This window comes from Asparagus officinalis, chromosome 2, assembly GCF_001876935.1.
Source record: "Asparagus officinalis chromosome 2, Aspof.V1, whole genome shotgun sequence".
Classification (NCBI taxonomy): domain Eukaryota; kingdom Viridiplantae; phylum Streptophyta; class Magnoliopsida; order Asparagales; family Asparagaceae; genus Asparagus; species Asparagus officinalis.
In genome coordinates, this window is record NC_033795.1 from 38,327,295 (window position 1) to 38,350,133 (window position 22,839).

Sequence of the window (22,839 nt, forward strand, 5' to 3'; positions counted from 1 at the left end):
ACATCCGAAAAACAAAAGCAAAATCGATAGATTATGGCGGGGAAACGCTTTTCACTATCAAGCAAGCTCCCAAGCGCAATCCATCTCTGGAAAAAGCCGAATGAGAGAAAGCAAAGCTCCCGATCTAGGCGGCAGTCATAGCTTCGGTTCCACAGGAGGAAATAAAAAAGGATTCCTGTGTCTACTAGGGAGTAGAAGTCGTCGGTTAGGGATTATGCCCTACCAAGAGCAAGAGCCGTGTCTCTTGACAAAGGTCAGTCTTCCCCTTCTACGAATATTTATCATCCAAGGCATAGCTTTCTTTGGCTTCCGCGGATCGCTTCAATATAGTCTCATGGCTTTGAGGAACCACTCGACCGGGCCTCCCTCTTCAGTTACGGGACTGATTCTTTCCTTTCTGCCTGCCTATAAGTTTTTTCAGTTAGACTCTCTTTCTTGTCTCGACCCTGTGGACCCATTTTTCTCTCTAGCTGACTTTACTTGATTTTTTCTTCTTCCGTAGAGATCCACGATTCTCTATCTTTGCTTAGTAGGGATAGCCTTTCACGCCCAGAGTCGGATTCAAATACCTCAATACTCCGAATTCATACCTTTCTTTTCTGTGAGGGACCTCCCCTATTGAAGTTTCATCCTTTCATAAATCCCTCTTTCCCTTTCCTCCTCTCCAGCGCCCGAGATCACCGCAGCTGAGCGTCGCCGCCGGGTCATCGCCGTCTACTCGTCCTCGCCATCGAGCTCACCCCTCGTCATCAGCCACGCCTCCGACGGCATTCGAGCTCAGCCCTCAGGTTCATCGCCGCCTCCGGAGATCGATCAAGCCCTCGACGTCATCCTCGCCATCACCTCCCCCCTCCTCTCCACCTCACGAAATCGCCGCAGCCTGCGCTTGCCGTCCCCGCTCAGTGTTGCCGCCGGCTCATCGCACTTCGCCGCTGTCGAGCTCGCCTCCACCGAGGTAAGGCATCAGGTCTAAATTAACGTGTTAGTTCTAACTGAAATGCATGTTAGCTAGCTCTAAATTAACGTGTTAGTTTTAACTGAAATGCATGTTAATGCTACCGGGATGCATGTTAGCTCTAATGGAGATGATGTTAGTTCTATTACGAGGCATGTTAGTTCTAGTTGGCGTTCCTGTTAGATCTAGTGGATTTCATGATGGTTCTATCTTCCCTCATGCATATTCCTTGGATCTATCTTCTTCCTTTTAATTTCAGCTCATACATTACTTGGTTTGCAGCACTCACTCTATGGCTACGAGCCGGATAATTTAGAGCTATTTTTGCCATGTATTGTTAAATTGGATATAAACTTTAAATTTGGTTTAAACTATCGTTTAGAAATTGTTTAGTGAAATTGAAAGATCAACTTGATGACGTTTTTTGAGCGATTTTGAACTTCTTATATGTGATAATTTGATAGCTTGTATAGACACTCCACCAATTCTCTCACGTGAGGCAACAATGGAAGAAGATAAAAGCCAGGACCATGATCTACTATCTACAACATGGCTTCCCCCTCAGGTGATAATATCTTATTGTTTATAGTGTACTACTAACTAATGACATATACCAAAATAGTTGTCTTTTAGCATGAGTTTTGTTTCTCTATTTTTATAGGCATCCGAGCATGAGGAGAATGGTGATGAGCTTATGGGCGTTGAAAATGGTGAAGATAATTTAAACAGCGTTGATCCATATATCGGAATGGAGTTCTCTACTCATGAGGAAGCTTATAATTTCTACAATGCATACGCCAGACTTAAGGGATTTGGTGTTCGCAAGGGTCACACAGCTTGGTCGAGAAAGAAAGATGCAATCCTATCTAGAATATTTGTATGTGACAAAGAAGGCTTTAAATCTTTAAAAGATAAAAGAGAAGATGGTCGGAATGTAATTCGAAAGTTCGATACAAGATGTGGATGCAACGCAAGGATGGTTATTGGACTTGATAGAAGCACTGAAAAATGGGTGGTCCGAAAGTTAAACAGTAAGCATAATGGTCATCCATTAACCACCCCAACTCGGGTAAAGAAGCACTACTCACATCGGACACTTCATCGAGCTCAATCGACAAAAAGGTTGATAGATACTCTTGACAATCAAGGTTTACGGCCTTCTGCCATTTGTAAGGTTGTAGACGTTGCTCATGGCAATGAACAAGGCTCTCTCACTCAACAAGAATGCCAAGCACAACTTAGACTTAAACGAAGAAACAACGTCGGCCATGAGTGCGTGAACATAGTTCGTCAATTTCAAGAGAAAAAGGTATCTGATCCTCAATTTTACTTCGCACTTGATTTAGAAAATGATGGGACGATGAGAAGTGTTTTTTGGATGGATGGTAGGTCGAGGACTTCTTACTTGCAATTTGGAGATGTTGTTTGCTTTGATGTTACATATAGAACGAACAATTTAAAATTGCCGTTTGCACCATTTACGGGCGTTAACCATCATCGACAGTCTACTCTATTTGGGTGTGCGTTACTGGCCGATGAAACGGAGGAGACGTTTATATGGTTATTTAGCCAATGGTTAAAATGTATGTCGGGTATAGCACCAGTAACAATCATCACTGATCAAGATAAAGCTATGTGTGGTGCTATTCACAAAGTTTTTCCTAAAACTCGCCATCGCTTTTGTTCTTGGCACCTTCGTAGGAATGCCTTACAAAATCTTCAATCAATGCATAATGATTATGGTGAGGATGTTGGTGTAAAGTATAACAAATGGTATTGGAGTAAATCGGAAGAAAAATTTGAAAAGCGTTGGGAAGAAATGAGGGACAAATATGGTGCAGATAAAAGGAGTTGGTTAGTAAATTTATACAATCATCGAGATCATTGGGCTCCAGTGTATCTTAAAGACACTTTTACTGCAGGAATGACATCTACTCAGCGGAGTGAGGGAATTAATGCTTTTTTTGATCATTTTGTGAATGTAAATACCGAGTTACATGATTTTGTTAAGCAGTATGATAATGCTGTCAGAGCTCGCCGAGCCGCTGAACTTGAGCAAGATTTTAAGTCCACAAACTCTGTTCCTACATTGATAATTGAACATCCCATTGAAAAACAAGCTAGGGAGAATTATACAAAGAATATGTTTAATATCTTTCAGAAAGAACTTAAGGATAGTTACTCCATGCTTCATGAGAGGTTGTCGAAGGATGGCGCAAGTGCTACTTATGCCGTTTGGAATATAGATCGCGAGGCTGAGAGGAAAAAGACGGTAAAGCATCATGTTGTTTTCGATGCATCCAAAGATAAAAGAATTAAGTGCTCTTGTGCGAAATTTGAGATGGAAGGTATATTATGCAAACATAGCTTGCACATTTTAGTAAAGAAGCAAGTATTAGAAATTCCATCAAGATATATTATGCAACGATGGACAATTAGCAAGTATTAGAAATTCCATTAAGATATATTATGCAACGATGGACAATTAAAGCAAGACATGTTGGTTGCGGAGTTGTTAGAAATTACATTTCAAATTGCGAAAACCAAGTCTCTATCATTAAACATTGGACCCTGAGGAGTAGATGTAACAAGGCATTAGAAGACACATTGACTTCAAGTAAACTTCATGATAAGTTTAGTGCTTTATTAGACTCATTTTTTGAAGAAGTTGAGAATTCCAAGATTGAGAAGGAACATAACGACAATGGAAATGAGAGCAATGCCAGCAATAAGATGCCTACTTCATCCATACCCATCTCTATAGAGGAAGCAACTCAAATCACTATTCGTGATCCAGATAAGCCTATTGCCACGAAGGGACGACCAACACAAGCTACCAGAATTAAGTCCGGAATTGAGATAGCACAAGAAAAGAGTATAAAAAAACAAAGATTTTGTGGATTTTGTAGATGGAAAAGGACATTTTTTTTACTCTGTGTTTATGCTCTTGATTATCTTGGTGATTTGCGTTTAGAATTAGATTTTCACCACCTTCTTATAATCTCACTTTCAAAATGATTGATGGGTTAATAATCTTATGTTTTTAACCCGTAGTTATATTCAAAATGATTGAGGGGTGGTAAACGATCGAATCGAATACTAAGTTGTTACACATTTGTATTTGTTTAAAATTATTGAAATCAAATGCGGACTCTAATATTCATATATGTAGTTTCGAATTCGAACTCGAATTATGTGTCTTCAGCAACGTTTAGGTTATGAATTAACTAGTTTGTTGGAGGTTTTAACTTGTAATTCTGGTTGATTTTGGAATATGAATTATGAATATTATCATTTTTTAGTTTAGATTTTAGGATAGGTTTATTGTTAAATTGGATATGAGCTTTAAAATTTGTTTAAATTATCGTAATGAAATTGTTTAGTGAAATTGAAAGATGAACTTGAGGATTGAAATTTTCTAGATTTTTAACATTCTTATATGTGATAATTTGATAGCTTGTATGGACACGCCAACAATTCTCTCACGTGATACAACAATAGTTAAAGATGAAAACAAATATACAGCCCTTGACCTTGAAGGCGAGGACCATGGTTTACTATCTACGACAAGTTTTTTCTCTCAGGTGATAATATCTTATTCTTTATAGTGTACTACTATCTAATGACATATACCAAAATAGTTGTCTTTTATAATGAGTTTTATAATTTTCGTTTCTCTATTTTTATAGGCATCCGAGCATGAGCAGAATGTTGATGAGCCTATTGGCGTTGAAAATGGTGAAGGTAATTTTGTTGTTGATCCATATATTGGAATGGAGTTCTCTACTCATGAGGAAGCTTATAATTTCTACAATGCATACGCCAGACTAAAGGGATTTGGTATTCGCAAGGGTCACACAACTTGGTCGAGAAAGAAAGATGCAATCATATCTAGAATATATGTATGTGACAAGGAAGGATTTAAATTTTTAAAAGATAAAAGAGAAGAAGGGCGGAATGTAATTCGAAAGTTCGATACAAGATGTGGATGCAACGCAAGGATGGTTATTGGACTTGATAGAAGCACTGAAAAATGGGTGGTCCGAAATTTAAACATTAATCATAATGGTCATCCATTAACCACCCCAAATCGGGTAAAGAAGCACTACTCACATCGGACACTTCATCGAGCTCAATCGACAAAAAGGTTGATAGATACTATTGACAATCAAGGTTTACGACCTTCTACCATTTGTAAGGTTTTAGACGTTGCTCATGGAAATGAACAAGGCTCTCTCACTCAACAAGAATGCCAAGCACAACTTAGACTTAAACGAAGAAACAACGTCGGCCATGAGTGCGTGAACATAGTTCGTCAATTTCAAGAGAAAAAGGTATCTGATCCTCAATTTTACTTCGCACTTGATTTAGAAAATGATGGGACGATGAGAAGTGTTTTTTGGATGGATGGTAGGTCGAGGACTTCTTACTTGCAATTTGGAGATGTTGTTTGCTTTGATGTTACATATAGAACGAACAATTTAAAATTGCCGTTTGCACCATTTACGGGCGTTAACCATCATCGACAGTCTACTCTATTTGGGTGTGCGTTACTGGCCGATGAAACGGAGGAGACGTTTATATGGTTATTTAGCCAATGGTTAAAATGTATGTCGGGTATAGCACCAGTAACAATCATCACTGATCAAGATAAAGCTATGTGTGGTGCTATTCACAAAGTTTTTCCTAAAACTCGCCATCGCTTTTGTTCTTGGCACCTTCGTAGGAATGCCTTACAAAATCTTCAATCAATGCATAATGATTATGGTGAGGATGTTGGTGTAAAGTATAACAAATGGTATTGGAGTAAATCGGAAGAAAAATTTGAAAAGCGTTGGGAAGAAATGAGGGACAAATATGGTGCAGATAAAAGGAGTTGGTTAGTAAATTTATACAATCATCGAGATCATTGGGCTCCAGTGTATCTTAAAGACACTTTTACTGCAGGAATGACATCTACTCAGCGGAGTGAGGGAATTAATGCTTTTTTTGATCATTTTGTGAATGTAAATACCGAGTTACATGATTTTGTTAAGCAGTATGATAATGCTGTCAGAGCTCGCCGAGCCGCTGAACTTGAGCAAGATTTTAAGTCCACAAACTCAGTTCCTACATTGATAATTGAACATCCCATTGAAAAACAAGCTCGGGAGAATTATACGAAGAATCTGTTTACTATCTTTCAGAAAGAACTCAAGGATAGTTACTCCATGCTTCATGAAGGAGTAGATGTAACAAGGCATTAGAAGATACATTGACTTCAAGTACACTTCATGATAAGTTTAGTGCTTTTTTAGACTCATTTTTTGAAGAAGTTGGTACTTACAAGAAAGAAAATGAACATAACGACAATGGAAATGAGAGCATTACTAGCAATAAGATGCCTACTTCATCCATACTCATCTCTGTAGAGGAAGCAACTCAAATCACTATTCGTGATCCAGATAAGCCTATTGCCACGAAGGGACGACCAACACAAGCTACCAGAATTAAGTCCGGAATTGAGATAGCACAAGAAAAGAGTAAAAAAAACAAAGATTTTGTGGATTTTGTAAGGGAAAAGGACATTATATAACGAGTTGTCCTTTAGCTAAGGTATTATATTTATTCTTGATTTAATATTTTTTTTCATGTCGATGCATTTGTAATGATAAAGTTGTAATTTTTTTTGTAGATGAAAAATGTTACAGGTGGTGATCGAGAAAGGTAATGGAGGGCCAAAACAAAGTTAAAGGTGGACCAGAACAAAGCATGTGTTTATGAAGAATTTTGATAATTTGAATTAAAGTTTATGTATGTATGGATGATTTGGTTGTATGGATTAATCATGTATGGTTGATAATGTGGTCGTATGGATTAATCAAGTATGGATGATAATTTAAATTAAAGTTTATGTACGTATGGATTAGTTGGTTGTATTGATGATAATGTGGTTGTATGGATTAACCATGTATGGGTGAAAAATGAGGTACAAAATGTGGCTAAGTATGTAGAAAACATGCATAAGTAGGTACATAACTTAATTAAATGGGTACAAAATTTTTTTTAAGAACTACGAGGTAGTAAGCAGGCATAAGTAGGTACAATAGTGTAATAACTGGGTACAAATTATTTTTCAAGAACTACGAGGTACAAAACGTGCATAAGTGGGTAGAAAACAGGCATAAGTAGGTACAAAAGTGTAATAACTAGGTACAAATTTTTTTTCAAGAACTACGAGGTACAAAACGTGCATAAGTGGGTAGTAAACAGGCATAAGTAGGTACAAAAGTGTAATAACTAGGTACAATTTTTTTTCAAGAACTACGAGGTCCAAAACGTGCATAAGTGGGTAGAAAAGAGTAATAAGTACAAAAAAATTTCCAGATCAATGAGGTACAAAACGTGGCTAAGTAGGTAGAAAACATGCATAAGTAGGTACAAAAGTGTAATAACTGGTTACAAATTTTTTTTTAAGAACTACGAGGTACAAAACGTGGCTAAGTAGGTAGAAAATAGGCATAAGTAGGTACAAAAGTGTAATAACTGGGTACAAATTTTTTTCCAAGAACTACGAGGTACAAAACGTGGCTAAGTAGGTAGAAAACAGGCATAAGTAGGTACAAAAGTGTAATAACTGGGTACAAATTTTTTTCCAAGAACTACGAGGTACAAAACGTGGCTAAGTAGGTAGAAAACAGGCATAAGTAGGTACAAAAGTGTAATAACTGGGTACAAATTTTTTTTCAAGAACTACGAGGTACAAAACGTGCATAAGTGGGTAGTAAACAGGCATAAGTAGGTACAAAAGTGTAATAACTAGGTACAATTTTTTTTTCAAGAACTACGAGGTTCAAAACGTGCATAAGTGGGTAGAAAAGAGTAATAAGTACAAAAAAATTTCCAGATCAATGAGGTACAAAACGTGGCTAAGTAGGTAGAAAACAGGCATAAGTAGGTACAAAAGTGTAATAACTGGTTATAAATTTTTTTTCAAGAACTACGAGGTACAAAACGTGGCTAAGTAGGTAGAAAACAGGCATAAGTAGGTACAAAAGTGTAATAACTGGGTACAAATTTTTTTTCAAGAACTACGAGGTACAAAACGTGCATAAGTGGGTAGTAAACAGGCATAAGTAGGTACAAAAGTGTAATACTAGGTACAATTTTTTTTTCAAGAACTACGAGGTCCAAAACGTGCATAAGTGGGTAGAAAAGAGTAATAAGTACAAAAAAAATTCCAGATCAATGATGTACAAAACGTGGCTAAGTAGGTAGAAAACATGCATAAGTAGGTACAAAAGTGTAATAACTGGTTACAAATTTTTTTTCAAGAACTACGAGGTACAAAACGTTGCTAAGTAGGTAGAAAACAGGCATAAGTAGGTACAAAAGTGTAATAACGGGGTACAAATTTTTTTTCAAGAACTACGAGGTACAAAACGTGCATAAGTGGGTAGTAAACATGCATAAGTAGGTACAAATGTGTAATAACTAGGTACAATTTTTTTTTCAAGAACTACGAGGTTCAAAACGTGCATAAGTGGGTAGAAAAGAGTAATAAGTACAAAAAAATTTCCAGATCAATGAGGTACAAAACGTGGCTAAGTAGGTAGAAAACATGCATAAGTAGGTACAAAATTTGATTAAGTGAGTACAAATTTTTTTTTAAGAACTACGAGGTACAAAACGTGGCTAAGTAGGTAGAAAACAGGCATAAGTAGGTACAAAAGTGTAATAACTAGGTACGAATTTTTTTTTCAAGAACTACGAGGTACAAAACGTGGCTAAGTAGGTAGAAAACAGGCATAAGTAGGTACAAAAGTGTAATAACTGGGTACAAATTTTTTTTCAAGAACTACGAGGTCCAAAACGTGCATAAGTGGGTAGAAAAGAGTAATAAGTACAAAAAAATTTCCAGATCAATGAGGTACAAAACGTGGCTAAGTAGGTAGAAAACAGGCATAAGTAGGTACAAAAGTGTAATAACTGGGTACAAATTTTTTTTCAAGAACTACGAGGTACAAAACGTGGTTCAGTAGGTAGAAAACAGGCATAAGTAGGTACAAAAGTGTAATAACTAGGTACGAATTTTTTTTTCAAGAACTACGAGGTACAAAACGTGCATAAGTGGGTAGTAAACAGGCATAAGTAGGTACAAAAGTGTAATAACTAGGTACAATTTTTTTTTCAAGAACTACGAGGTCCAAAACGTGCATAAGTGGGTAGAAAAGAGTAATAAGTACAAAAAAATTTCCAGATCAATGAGGTACAAAACGTGGCTAAGTAGGTAGAAAACAGGCATAAGTAGGTACAAAAGTGTAATAACTAGGTACAATTTTTTTTTCAAGAACTACGAGGTTCAAAACGTGCATAAGTGGGTAGAAAAGAGTAATAAGTACAAAAAAATTTCCAGATCAATGAGGTACAAAACGTGGCTAAGTAGGTAGAAAACATGCATAAGTAGGTACAAAACTTGATTAAGTGGGTACAAATTTTTTTTCAAGAACTACGAGGTACAAAACGTGCATAAGTGGGTAGTAAACAGGCATAAGTAGGTACAAAAGTGTAATAACTAGGTACAATTTTTTTTTGTGCATAAGTGGGTAGTAAACAGGCATAAGTAGGTACAAAAGTGTAATAACTAGGTACAATTTTTTTTTTCAAGAACTACGAGCTCCAAAACGTGCATAAGTGGGTACAAAAGTGTAATAAGTACAAAAAATTTCCAGATTAATGAGGTACAAAACGTGGCTAAGTAGGTAGAAAACAAGCATAAGTAGGTACAAAATTTGATTAAGTGGGTACAAATTTTTTTTCAAGAACTACGAGGTACAAAACATGGCTAAGTAGGTAGAAAACAGGCATAAGTAGGTACAAAAGTGTAATAACTGGTTACAAATTTTTTTTCAAGAACTACGAGGTACAAAACGTGGCTAAGTAGGTAGAAAACAGGCATAAGTAGGTACAAAAGTGTAATAACTGGGTACAATTTTTTTTCAAGAACTACGAGGTACAAAACGTGCATAAGTAGGTACAAAACAAGCATAAGTAGGTACAAAAGTGTAATAAGTAGGTACAAATTTTCAACCATTGCATAGCGTACAATCAAATTAAAGATGATACTTGATGTGATTAAAACGAATACAACAAACAAATTAAAGATGCTTAGTAGCTTACTTTTCAACCATTGCATAGCGTTTCACAATAAATAACATGATCTGTTCGTAGATAGCCCAATAAATAACATTTTCAATGAAAATTTTTTCACTTCCACTTATCCATAAATCATCATCCACATAATATCATCCACATATTGCATACAAAACAAAAACCATGGTGAAGAATAAAATCATATTTACAAAAAAGGTGAATCGCGTGCATACAAAAGAGCTGCACAAAACTTTGCTCTATACTTTGCACAATCTTCTTTTGAAATTGTTATCGGCCGCTTTTCGACAATGCTCGTAATGAATTCAATCATAAAGATCCCGCAATCTAAAGTTATGCATTTAAGGAAAAAATACAATATTGATAATGACTTTGAGAAAAATGAACATTTACATTAAAACGCATGAAATACTTACGGTCCTTGTTGTGGCGTGTCAACTGACTCCAGAACATGATGCTCTAATTTCCCCAATCTCCAATTACTTTGTATGAAACTCATAAACTTATTTCTAAATTTCGCAGCATCGGCGGTATAAATGGGGGATTTGATTGAGGAGTAGTGATAGAATTTTTTCTCCTCTCTTACTAACTCTACCATGTGCCAATGTCCAGAGCTGACAATCGGGATCAGAAATCTTTCACACTCCAAGAACTTCTGCTGAGAAATATTTTCCTTCATTCGTTTTGCCACCATTTCACGATTTCCATCTAGAAATGCTTGCTAAAAGAAGCATCAATGTCAAGTTTTGCCACCATTTCACGATTTCCATCTAGAAATGCTTGCTAAAAGAAGCATCAATGTCAACAATGTAGTGTTATATATTAATAAAAACCACAAACTAATGAAACAACATGGATATACTTACTGCAAGCCAAGGCCTTGTGACATGTATCTTTCGATCATAACTATTAGTTGTTTCAATCTTTTTCCAAAGCCGAATAACAAATGCATCTATCACCTAAAAAATTTACCATGAACGAATAAAGTAGTTAATATAAGTGATTTTATAGACAACATCAAACAAACCATAACACAAATGTTTAGGACCTACATCATCACTGAGTTCACCTCCTGTCAATAGTTTATAAGCATCTAAGTGAGATACGCTTGCTTCGGCACACTTCCAAATGTATGTATCACTATATCCAAAACATGGTGAGAAAATTGCAACACAAATTAAGTAAATTCAAAGATTATTATTAGAATAAGCCAGTAACAAATACCTGGTCATTTTCGATTGTAGAAAGTCTTCAATTAATTTGTCCTCATAATCATCGACCAGTACCTTACCTGGATAGTCGAGAGATGTAGGTATGAAGCCTTCATCATTTTTTTAATTTTTTTTTCCCCTCAGGACTATCCAATATCTGGATGACACGTTTCTTCTTTGTGCCTTCCTTTGCTTGATCTAGACGTATATAAGGTGAAGTAACAGAGGGTCCATCCTTCCTCGTCCTCTTTCTGACAACCCGTTTGATAGATGTGGTTTCTTTTTTATTCTCATTACCACCGTCATCTTTTTGAGAAACATCGCTATGGAGTTGAAATGCATATAATTAACAAAGAGTAACACAAGAATTATACGAAAAGTATAAAAAGAAAAATTACAAGAGAATTAAAAAACAATAAACTCACACAGCTTCTTCTAAAATTTTCATGTCTCTTGGGCTCATCAAAATGTCATTGCAAATATCGGCTTCCTCAGTTTCTTCCAAATTCTCATATTCATTAGCTTCCATATCCTCTTCGCTTTTAGTTTCAAAATGTACATTTCTGTCATCCTCTTTCTCCTTGTTTTGTTTTTTGCATAAAGCACTTTGCTCTTCTAATTCTCGTAATTCTGTAGTGAGCTCGTTCAACTCGTACGTCTTCTCCGCAATTAAGGCAATTAATTCAGCTTTCCTTGATTCCTATAAAACAAAAAAATACAAGTATTAGTACTTATACTATAGTTGCAGACATAGAACATAAAAATGAGAGATAAAATAATGAACTACGAGAGCAAATATATGTACAAATATTCTTGGCGATGCCTTACGAATAAGAGGAGTATTCACTTCGCCATTATCAGTAAGAAACTTCGGATTTCTATATAATTTGTTCATACTAGTCCTCCTCCACTTTCCGGTATTCTTCACACAAAAGAGCGGCGGTAACCTTTCAATATCTGAAGTGTACTCTATTTCCCCTACTTTTTCATAAAACCAAACCTACAATATAGAAACTATACATTAGCATGTGCATAAACACTAATCATTAACAAATTGAAAATATATACAAAATAATGTTCATGTAACTCACTAGTAAAACGGAGGAAAAACCACCCATGTACCCAGCATTTAAGCGCTGACATAATCCCCTCGTACTAAGAGACTTCTTTGCTTTATTCATCTCTTTACAAAGAAAAGTAAACACCGCATGACACCAATTGTATTTCTTCAAAGTTAAAAACTGCTCTGCATATCTAAATGCCCATAAGGGACATGTCTTACATGTTCGCGGGCATAATATGAAGCCGATAATAAAAGCCACAATAAGTTTCACACATATTATAGGGTCTTCATTATTCATATCTATAATCATCTCGGCCATTCTATCGCGCTTTCCCCAAATCACCGCCTTTTTTTTAGCATCAGCTTTCTTCTTGCCTTTAGAGCTATTACTCTTCTTCTCTTTGAGTGTCTTATAATTCTTTACAAAACTGGTGTAGATTGTATTAGACGCTGTCCCATTCATTTTTATCAAAATTCCTTCCTTTGGCAAACCGATAATTCGGTGAATATCATCTATACCAAACACATAATTTTTATTCCCAATCATGAATGAGCATGTATCAGAATTAAATTTTGGAATCAAGCAATCAATTACTATTTGCTCATTGCTCAAGGATGTGGGTAACTTGAGGAAGTTGTGAAAAGGTGTCGTCTCTAGGGCTTTTATGTGCCTTTCATCCAATATAATTCGCTTATCAATTAAATCTCGAAAATAACGCTTTTATGTGCCTTTCATCCAATATAATTCGCTTATCAATTAAATCTCGAAAATAACACAAATTGGACGGAAGTCTCAATTGTGTTATCATAGCCCTACAAGAAAATTATAAATCAGAAATAGGTAAAAATTACCTAAAAATAGATACTCGATATGACAATAATCACAATAATTTTTACAAGTTTATTAACACAAACATTATCTCATGCAAGAGGATATATCTCATTAAGCAATGACTTGTTGACACAGACATCAGTAGGCGGAGGCATCAATTTCAACTTTTGACGCATATTAAAACAAACATTATATCTCAAAAAAAAAATTTACTTACGACGTTAGAGGATTTTTGCATTTAGAAGATGAAGGCTTTAATTTTGAAGAAATCGAAGGCGTTGACGCTTTCAATTTGTTCGAAGTCATGAGGGCTGATGAAGATGTCGAACCAATCTCCAAGCGAGGGGATGTCAAGGGCGAGTGCGAGCTTCAACGGCGACGTTGAGCGTGCGTATACTGAAAAGAGAAAAAACAAACGTGTCGATGTATCGAATATAACTACGGGTTAAAAACATAAGATTATTAACCCATCAATCATTTTGAAAGTGAGATTATAAGAAGGTGGTGAAAATCTAATTCTAAATGCAAATCACCAAGATAATCAAGAGCATAAACACAGAGTAAAAAAATGTTGTTTAATTTTCCCTTAAACATCGTAACTGTGAAGAAATTATTTCACTTCGAATAATCTTTATCTATAAAAACCTATTAGATGATTCTTTCAAGAGCATAAATCACCAAGATCATCCACAGACAGCCATCCATTTAAAATTACAGTTACGATGTTTACGGGTGTTCCGGTAACTCTTAAAAGAAGGGGTTTTCTGATTTTTTTTAAAGTCATGGAGGTTACTTGATAAATTTTCAAACTTAGGTACGTGATATTAAGTACAAATCATGCAATATCTCTCAGTGAGAGGAAGAGAGCTAATCAAGATCGATGAGGCATTGAAGTTTCTGCAGAAGGTTTCCTTTCCCTATAATTTCTTAATAAAAAAAAATTACATAAAAAAAACAAAACCTGAATTAAGAGGAGGTGTTGGGGGGCGGATGTGGAGGGGCTCAGGTGAGCTTCAGAGATCGATGGCGAGGGACGGCACTGGTGAGGGACGGCACTGGTGAGGGACGGCGTCGACGATCTCCGGAGGTCGACGGCGAGGTCTGGGAGAGGGAACCGAACAGGAGGTCAATGGCGAGGTCTGAAAAGCGGATAGGAGACGGCGGTGATGATGGACGGCGAGGGACGGCGGTGGTGAGGGCCGGCGACGAATAGGAGACGGCGGTGATGATGGACGGCGGCGAAGTCTACGATCGCGAATAGGAGACGGACAGGATGCGCGATTTTTTTCAAAGCTGGAACACGATTTTGAAGGGGAGAACGTGGGAATAGGGTTTTTCTTTTTTGGAAATTTGTTTTTTTATTTTTAGGAATTGTTATTGGATCAATGGCTTAGATTATTTTGGGGTTTTTGAGATCAATGGCTGAGATTGCGCATCCTTAGGCTACACCTAGGGAGTCACCTCTAGCATTCACATTTCCCGTTTATTGATATAGTATATATATATATTTATATATACTATTATATATAATATATATATATATATATCATATTATATATATACATATATAAGGGTGTGTGTGTATATTATATATGAATATATATAGTATATATTTTATAATATTATTTAATAACTATATATTTTATATATAGATATTATATACTATATATACAGTACATATTACATGTTGTGTGTGTATATATATATATATATATTATATATTAAAATATATATGTATGTATACTCATTATCATATTAATATCATGTGTTGGTGTTGTTATATAATATAGTATATGATAGATATAATATATATTAGTATATATATTATATATATATATTATATATACGTATATATATATATATATATATATATATATATAGTATACACGCTACAGTAAATGTATAAGTTTGTGTATACATACATACATGTATATATATACATGTATGTATGTTTATATATGTATATATACATATATGTATGTATATGTGTATATGTGTATATGTATGTGTGTGTATATGCATGTGTGTGTATATAAAATTAGTAATTGGTCCACTAAGAGACCAGTTTTGGGTCCTCTTGGATCTGTCCATTTCTTTGGGTGGATCCACCAATATTGCGAGCAATTAGTTCTGAGAATGCCGATTTAGTAATACAAGCTTGGATCCGACCCACAAACTTATGTGCAAAATCAAAATGAGTTAGAACATCAATAATAAATTCCCACTCCATCTAGTTACATGCTCTCTCCATATCCGCATTCACCGCCATCAAACCCCCTCCCCAACCAAGTATTCCCTTAGAGTGTAATACCTCTTGGGCAATGAGAATATTTTCATATATTAGTCTCCCCTACACAAATGCACTCTGCTCTTCTGATATGATCTATGTAGTCACTGCATTTATACAATTAACGAGAAATTTTGAAACCATCTTGTAGATCACATTACATAGGCTTATAGGTCTTCAATCCTCCTCGTTTGGTACGTGGGAATGAAGCCAAGTGAGAATGGAATGGAAGAATGAATGAATGAGATGGAATGGTCATTCCCATTTTCTTATTTGGGTGTGTTTGTAGAATAAAGCTAGAATGAAAATCTAATTCTCATTCCCATGTTTGGTATCACTAGTTGACAAGTGAGAATGAAATCTTATTTTCTAATAATGCCCTTATAACAACATAGATTTTTAATAAAATAAAAATAAACATTAATGATAATAACTAAAAAAATTTATTTATGTATATGTTATATTAATCTAGGTATGTGTTATACTAATGTGCATGTTATCGATCAGGTATATGTTTCGTTTATATTTTTTAAACAATTCTCACTATTTCTGCATATGTTATATTAATCCAGGTATGTGTTATAATAATGCCCTTATATCTCTATATATAGTCTAGACATGATATGATTTTGATAATTTTAATATTTTGGCCAATTTCTCAGCGAGAGTTTACTCTTTTCATAAATATTGGGTCAAATATTTTTCAAGCAAAAGTTAGATTTATTGTTGTGCATGAACCACAATCAAACATGTATGCAATGAGTACATATAGTTCTCTATGGTGGGAAAACAATAGCAAAAGTTTAAAAAGAATATAATATGTTAGCGAAAATAACAGACTTTAAACATTGGTGAATAAATAAAAAAATTTGATTAACCAAAAAAAAAATATTGACATGAAAGAATTTCAAATGGCAAATAATATATAGTTTCAGTTGTATCTGTTTTTATATTAAATTGTGTTGCTCCTATGTTGAGCAATTGTGATATAATAGGCTAATGAAATATGTACTGCTAGTTTTAATATGCTACTAAAATATGTACCACTAGTTTTAACCCCTACCCCGCAAAAAATTCCTATTGTTCAAATATAATTAGTAGCTGAGAGAAGATGAGAATAGGTAGTCAAAGCCATGGTTTTTAAATTGATTCTTATTATTAATAGTGGTATAATTAAAAAAAAACCTAACTAATTTGATTCTCCCATTGAATGGGAATGATCATTCCCTATCTTCTCACTTGGAATGCCCATTCCCACAAAAAGTGGGAATGACCATTCCATGGGAATAGTCATTCCAACATCTAAAAACAAGTTTTGTTTGGTATGAGGGAATGAGAAGTGAGAATGACATTCCATTCATCTAAAAACAAGTTTTGTTTGGTATGAGGGAATGAGAAGTGAGAATGACATTCCATTCCACCCCATTCCCGCGTACCTGGTATGAGGGAATGAGAAGTGAGAATGACATTCCATTCCACCCCATTCCCGCGTACCAAATGGGGCCTTGGTGTTTAAGGACAAGAAACGCTTGGAACCAATAGTATAAAACAACTCTACCATTGGGGAGGCATGTATGTTCTGAAAAAATCTTCAAACTCTTCATATGTCAGGTCCTAGTACTCCCTAGTAATGCTCATAGAATTCAAATGTCATCCCATCCAGTCTCGGAGATTTACCACTAGGCAATGACTTAACTATACTTACATTTTCTTCTCGAGATGCCTTCTTACACATATCTTCATTATCTGAACTTGTGATCAAATGTGGGATGACATCCATAATTTTGCCTCCCTCTCTCCCAGCTGGTGCACACCATTTCTCTTTGAAGTAACTCGGGGGTTATTGGTTTGTGTAATATGTGCATAAATAGGATAATTTTTTGGACAATATTTTTTTGGTGTTATTGGTTGGGATAATAGGATTGAGATAACAAATTTTGGTGTTAATGTCTTTGTGGAGCAATAGTGAGATAATTAACCCACATGAGATATAATTATCACACTCAATGTAAAAATAATTGTTCCTAAGCCAAAATTTACCCTAACTCTCATAACGGAATAATTTGAGATAAGTGGGATAATTTTTGAATATATAAATATTTACTACTAGTATATGTGCTAATTGCATTAGCTAAAAGATAAAATGATTATATAATTAATATCATTAAACATATTGTTGATATATTATATTAATTATAATGTAATATATTAATTTTTCATATTATATTATATTTATTATAATATGATAGTTTATAATATAATATATTTATGATTAATAAAGTAGCAAAAGTAACATAAATTATGTTACAATATATTATTTTTTATATATAATATTATCATATGATTAATATAATATGACATATTAAGTAAAAGTAATATATAATATTATAATATGTCATAATATGATAAATTATATATTTATTATGATGTTATATATTACAATATAATATATTTTATCATACATATTATTTATGTTACAATATATTATTTTTTATATATAATATTATCATATGATTAATATAATATGACATATTAAGTAAAAGTAATATATAATATTATAATATGTCATAATATGATAAATTATATATTTATTATGATGTTATATATTACAATATAATATATTTTATCATACATATTATTTATGTTACAAGTATAACATAACATATTTTAATATATATTATATTTTATTATATTAATAGTATTAAACATTTTTAAAATATATTTTGAAAATATTGTATATTATAATATGTTATAAGTATTTTATTACTTATATTTTTGCTATATGATATTAATTATAATTTAATACTATATTATATTGATCGTAGTATTACACATATTTATTATAAATCATGGTGACTCCAATATATTATATAGTATTACTATATTAAATTAAAATAATTTATTTTACTATATGATATTATAATATTAATATTACGATAAATCATGGTAAGTTCAATAAATATGATACTTTCGTAAGACGACGTAAGACGACGCCGCATCGTCAATTGTCCCACCTAAATCGTCTCAATCACAATTTTAAATTACCCCATTATCTCATGTTATCCCACTTTATCCCTCTCAAGTTGTTCTGATGGGTCACAGTTATCCCCAAATATTACCCCAAATATTAATATATGTTACTAAAATATTATATAATATTATAATAAATACGTTATACTATAATTACTAATTAATATTATATAATAATATATTACATAATATTATTAATATATGTTATTACAATATTATATAATATTATAATAAATATGATATACTATAATTACTATTATATAATATTATTAATATATGTTATTAAATTATGTCATTAAAATATTAATATATGTTATATTTTATATATCATGTCATATATTTATAATATAATTGCATGTATTAGTTAAGTAATATAAAAATATTTTAAAATTATCCCAATTGCCTTCAAAGTGGAACAACATTATTCTAATATGGAGGATGGGGTAAAATTTTACTATTGGGATAAAATTTTTGTATATGAGTGGAGTAATTTTATCCCAAGTGGTGTAATTGTCTCACTAGTATTCCAAAAAACCAATAAGAGCATCTCTAACAGCTTTTCCATTTCTCACTTTTGGAGAATTTAGTTAGTTTTTTGGTCCAACGGATTCCACATCTCATTCCCCAAAATAGGGATGGGGAGAAAAAATTGGGAAGCTTCCCCAAATCTGCAGCATTCTCCAAATATTTGGAGGAAAAAAGAGATTCTTCAAAATAGGGAAGCTGTTCGAATTGGTGTAAAAATTAGTTGGAGAATATGACTTTTGCTTCCCCATTTTGAAGAAAATTTTAGAGAAACTGTTGGAGATGCCCTAACACAAAAAGGTATTATCCTTATTCCATTGTCCTAATGAATAACACTATAAAATAGAATCCCCAAAATTATCCCATTATCCCCAAAATATCCGAACCAATAACCCCCCTAGCCGCAAAAGGGGAACAATTCTCAATCTCCAGCCCACCCACACAGTTTCAGTTCCTTTATAATTTCGAATAGCTGAAGCGAGTTTTCAAGCCCGCCTAACCACACCTGCCCTATGGGAATTTTTTTTGGGTGTTTCGATCTCTATCCAAACCTAACCCGTTAAGGAGCGTAACCCGGACTATGAAGGCGGAATCGGGCTTGACCAAGTGCCGGACAGACACGCAAGAAAAATAAAACCTAACCCGTTAAAGAGCGTAACCCGACCCGAACGTAACCCGGTCCAGCGTTATCCTCCCCTATTCTCCAATTTCCCCTCACTTCTCCAACGCAAAACCCCTCTAAAACCTCAGCACAAAAATCCACCAATGGCTTTATCCACTGCTCCTCCCCTTCTTCCCTTATCCTCTCTCCGACTCCCAATAATTTCACGTTATTTTCCCATCAAAATAACCCATGGCAACAAACTCCACTCTGCTAAAATTAGAAAACCCATGTCTGCTGCTATCTTTGCAAAAGCTGTCTCTTTTCACAGCAGGGAGGAGCTCGACACTGTCAACATCGCTGAGGACGTCACCCAGGTTCTAATATTCTGTTTCTTCTACTTTCTTCGTTGTAATTTTGGTTGATCTTCAGGTGGGCTCACTGTACCTTTTTTTTGATCTGGGTTGATTTCTTGTGTAAAATGTGAAACTGTTTGGCCTTATTTAGCGAGGAAGCTTATAATGGTTTCAATCGGGATAAGATTATTGCTAGTGAGGGCTTAGTTTTTAATGGGTTTTGTTTTTAAAAATAATATTCCTAATAAAATTTTTCTTTCCTTCTTCCTTGCTTTTTGTCTGTGTGGGGTGTGTTCGCGTACAGTTTGATAATGCTTTTATCTTTTCCAGGTTTTATACTATTCTACTCCATAATAGTAACTTAGAAAGAAACTGACTGGAATAGTCTATGTGACAACTATAAGACCAACGATCCTATGTAGATCAGAATGTTGGAAAATTAAGAAATATGTGCAAAAAATTAGTTTGGGAAAAATAAGAACGATGCAATTAGTATGCATGTATACACTAAGAGACATGATAGGAAAATTGAGTTCAACCATAGGAAGTGAGAGGTTGTTCAGAAAGAATTGAAATGCTGTAGTCACAGTAATGAAGGCCATTATATTACAACAATTCAGAGGAGTAGTAGTATTCTAATTAATGGCACAAGGAAGTTTAGAATGTAGGTTAAAGAGAACTTGGTCGGAAACAAGTATGAAGGATATGATAGTATCGAACATAATGAAGTAGATAGCCCTTAATAGAATTGAGTGGAAGAATAAGATTCAAGTAGTCAACCCCAAAAATTTGGCAGAAAGGTGTTTTTGTTGGTTTATGATCCTAAATATATATTATTTACACTTATGTTTATGTATTCTCATATTTCATTAAGTGTGTTTAGATTACATTTTAAGATTATATTTTATATACGAATCATTCGACATGGCTATTTACTACGTATCTCCAATTTTTCCCCAATATCCGTAATCCGATATAGAGTTTGACCGTCCGATATTTCCCCAATATTTTAAAGCCTTGCCCCTATTCTTGTAGCTATCAATATCACCTTCACTATTGCCATTGTCTATGCTGCCTTGTCTTTGGACTTTTGTTTAGGAAAGGTGATTAGTTAAGGACATACCTAGCTTGAGAAGACAATTAGCTATAGGATAGAGATTTCTTGACGTCTTTTATATATTATCTAGAGAATACTTCCGAATAGGAGAATTATCTGTTGATGCCACTTATATAAAAGTATAATTTATAATTTGCAATATACTCTGTGTAGAGTCATTTTCTGAAATCATTAGCTTGAAATTACGAGCAATATCATGAATTTGATTTAGACTTCCATGAAATCCATTAATTTTCTATTACTGTTTGAATTTTTTAAAAGGCTTTTGAAGCAACTAAGCATCACTAAGCAACTAAGCAGCACCAACTTTTTGATTGTGTTCCTTTCCTTAAATGAAATATTAATGAGAAATGCACTTACAGGTTATTATTTTTATTTCCTCAAAAGTGAAGGCTTTAAATTTAAGAATGAGCTTTTTATTTCATCCCCCAATTATCTATATTTTGAGATGGGTCTATGAAATATCATACTTTGAAATCAGTCCATCAATTTTCTTAAATAATTCTAAATTACTCCCTCTTAATTTTCTTTTTGTTTAAGTCCAACTTGCATCAGGCTGACGATGTTATAACACAGATGGAGACTAAATTGAACTAGCTTTTGAGAACTACTGGAGGTCGAGGTTAGGATATTAACGAGCAAGAATGAAGAGGAGACCAAACGTGATGGAAGCTCTGCTTCCTTTGCTATTGAGGATAAATGAATTGGGATGGAAGCAATGGCAGAGAATGAATTTCTTTGTACTTGTCATCTTGATCAAGATTGCTTGCTATATTGATGTTACCTTGTTCTTTATGTCACCTGGGTACTTCTATTGGAAGCCGTACCCGTACCCATACTGTAACTTCTTGAATATATTTCATTCGTTCAAGCATATACATGTTTTAATTTAAAACACTTCTCATACACCTCTTTGACATATATTCTACACTTCACATTTATTTCTTATATAATGATCTTATGTAAATGAGAAAAAAACATTATTGATCTTATCTAATAGTCATGTCCCTGGACCCTACTAAATTTAAAAGCAATATTGGTCTTATGTAAATTTTAATACATATAAATATACATAACATACATATATATAGTCGTGTCCTTGTACCCTACATTTTGCAAATTTGCCATCACCTATACCCGTACCCATGCAACTTAGCTTGTTCTATAGTGGAGGCATAGAAAATTAAGGTTATTTGACCAATGTTTGAAGGAGGATCTGAACCAAAGTACTTAAGCTATACCATGTCCATAGATCTATATTGACTGTCAGAACTAGATTGAAACAGGATCTGATTTTTAATTAATTCTTTCATGTAACTGGGTTTTCTTTCACGGTCAGTCAATAACTTATAGTGGACCGGTGATAATCAATGGGTCATTCTCCATCAAAGCCCAAAAATAATACAGCCTAAACATGAGAATTAGGTGTACAAATGAGAAACCTTGCGGTAAGAGTGATCCATCAATTTGGCCTAGAGCACCAATTTCACAGAAACACAAGCAATTTCGGGACAGGTGAAATAGAAATTTAGAAGTTTTACCTACAAGTCACTGATTCTGTCCATGATCCTTGAGACTTTCACCACGGGATATACTTAATTGAAGGTAACTTTCAGTTCAATCGTAGCTTGTATGCACCCATATTTTCTAGTTTTATGCAAGAGATCAAGAAAATACTTTATCTGTGAAAAAAAAGATTCTTTGTTTTTGAT

The 22,839-nt window shown here is 34.1% G+C and overlaps 3 protein-coding genes across 4 annotated transcripts in view; 2 read left to right on the top strand and 1 right to left on the bottom strand.

Annotated features, from left to right (window-relative positions):
- Nucleotides 678-6,665, top strand: LOC109831077. The gene is made up of 7 exons (XM_020398416.1): nt 678-1,520; nt 1,617-3,303; nt 3,606-3,830; nt 4,412-4,539; nt 4,645-6,186; nt 6,285-6,506; nt 6,630-6,665. Exons 1-7 carry the CDS (start codon nt 1,461-1,463, stop codon nt 6,663-6,665), a joined length of 3,900 nt encoding a protein of 1,299 aa, XP_020254005.1. The 5' UTR covers nt 678-1,460.
- On the bottom strand, nt 10,411-11,398 carry LOC109831078. The gene is made up of 5 exons (XM_020398417.1): nt 11,330-11,398; nt 11,158-11,245; nt 10,972-11,064; nt 10,522-10,826; nt 10,411-10,432 (listed from the first exon to the last, which is right to left on the bottom strand). The coding sequence occupies exons 1-5, from the start codon at nt 11,335-11,337 to the stop codon at nt 10,411-10,413; spliced, it is 516 nt and encodes a 171-aa protein (XP_020254006.1). The 5' UTR covers nt 11,338-11,398.
- The window catches only part of LOC109830677 (putative inactive cysteine synthase 2), a 34,771-nt gene continuing 31,674 nt past the window's right edge, over nt 19,743-22,839 (top strand). The window contains exon 1 of one of the 2 annotated variants that reach the window (XM_020398023.1): nt 19,743-20,031. In XM_020398023.1, coding sequence (XP_020253612.1) covers nt 19,819-20,031 — 213 coding nt within the window. In that variant the 5' untranslated portion in view covers nt 19,743-19,818. The remainder of the gene's footprint in view (nt 20,032-22,839) is intronic. The other variant, XM_020398021.1, reaches the window with a different exon arrangement.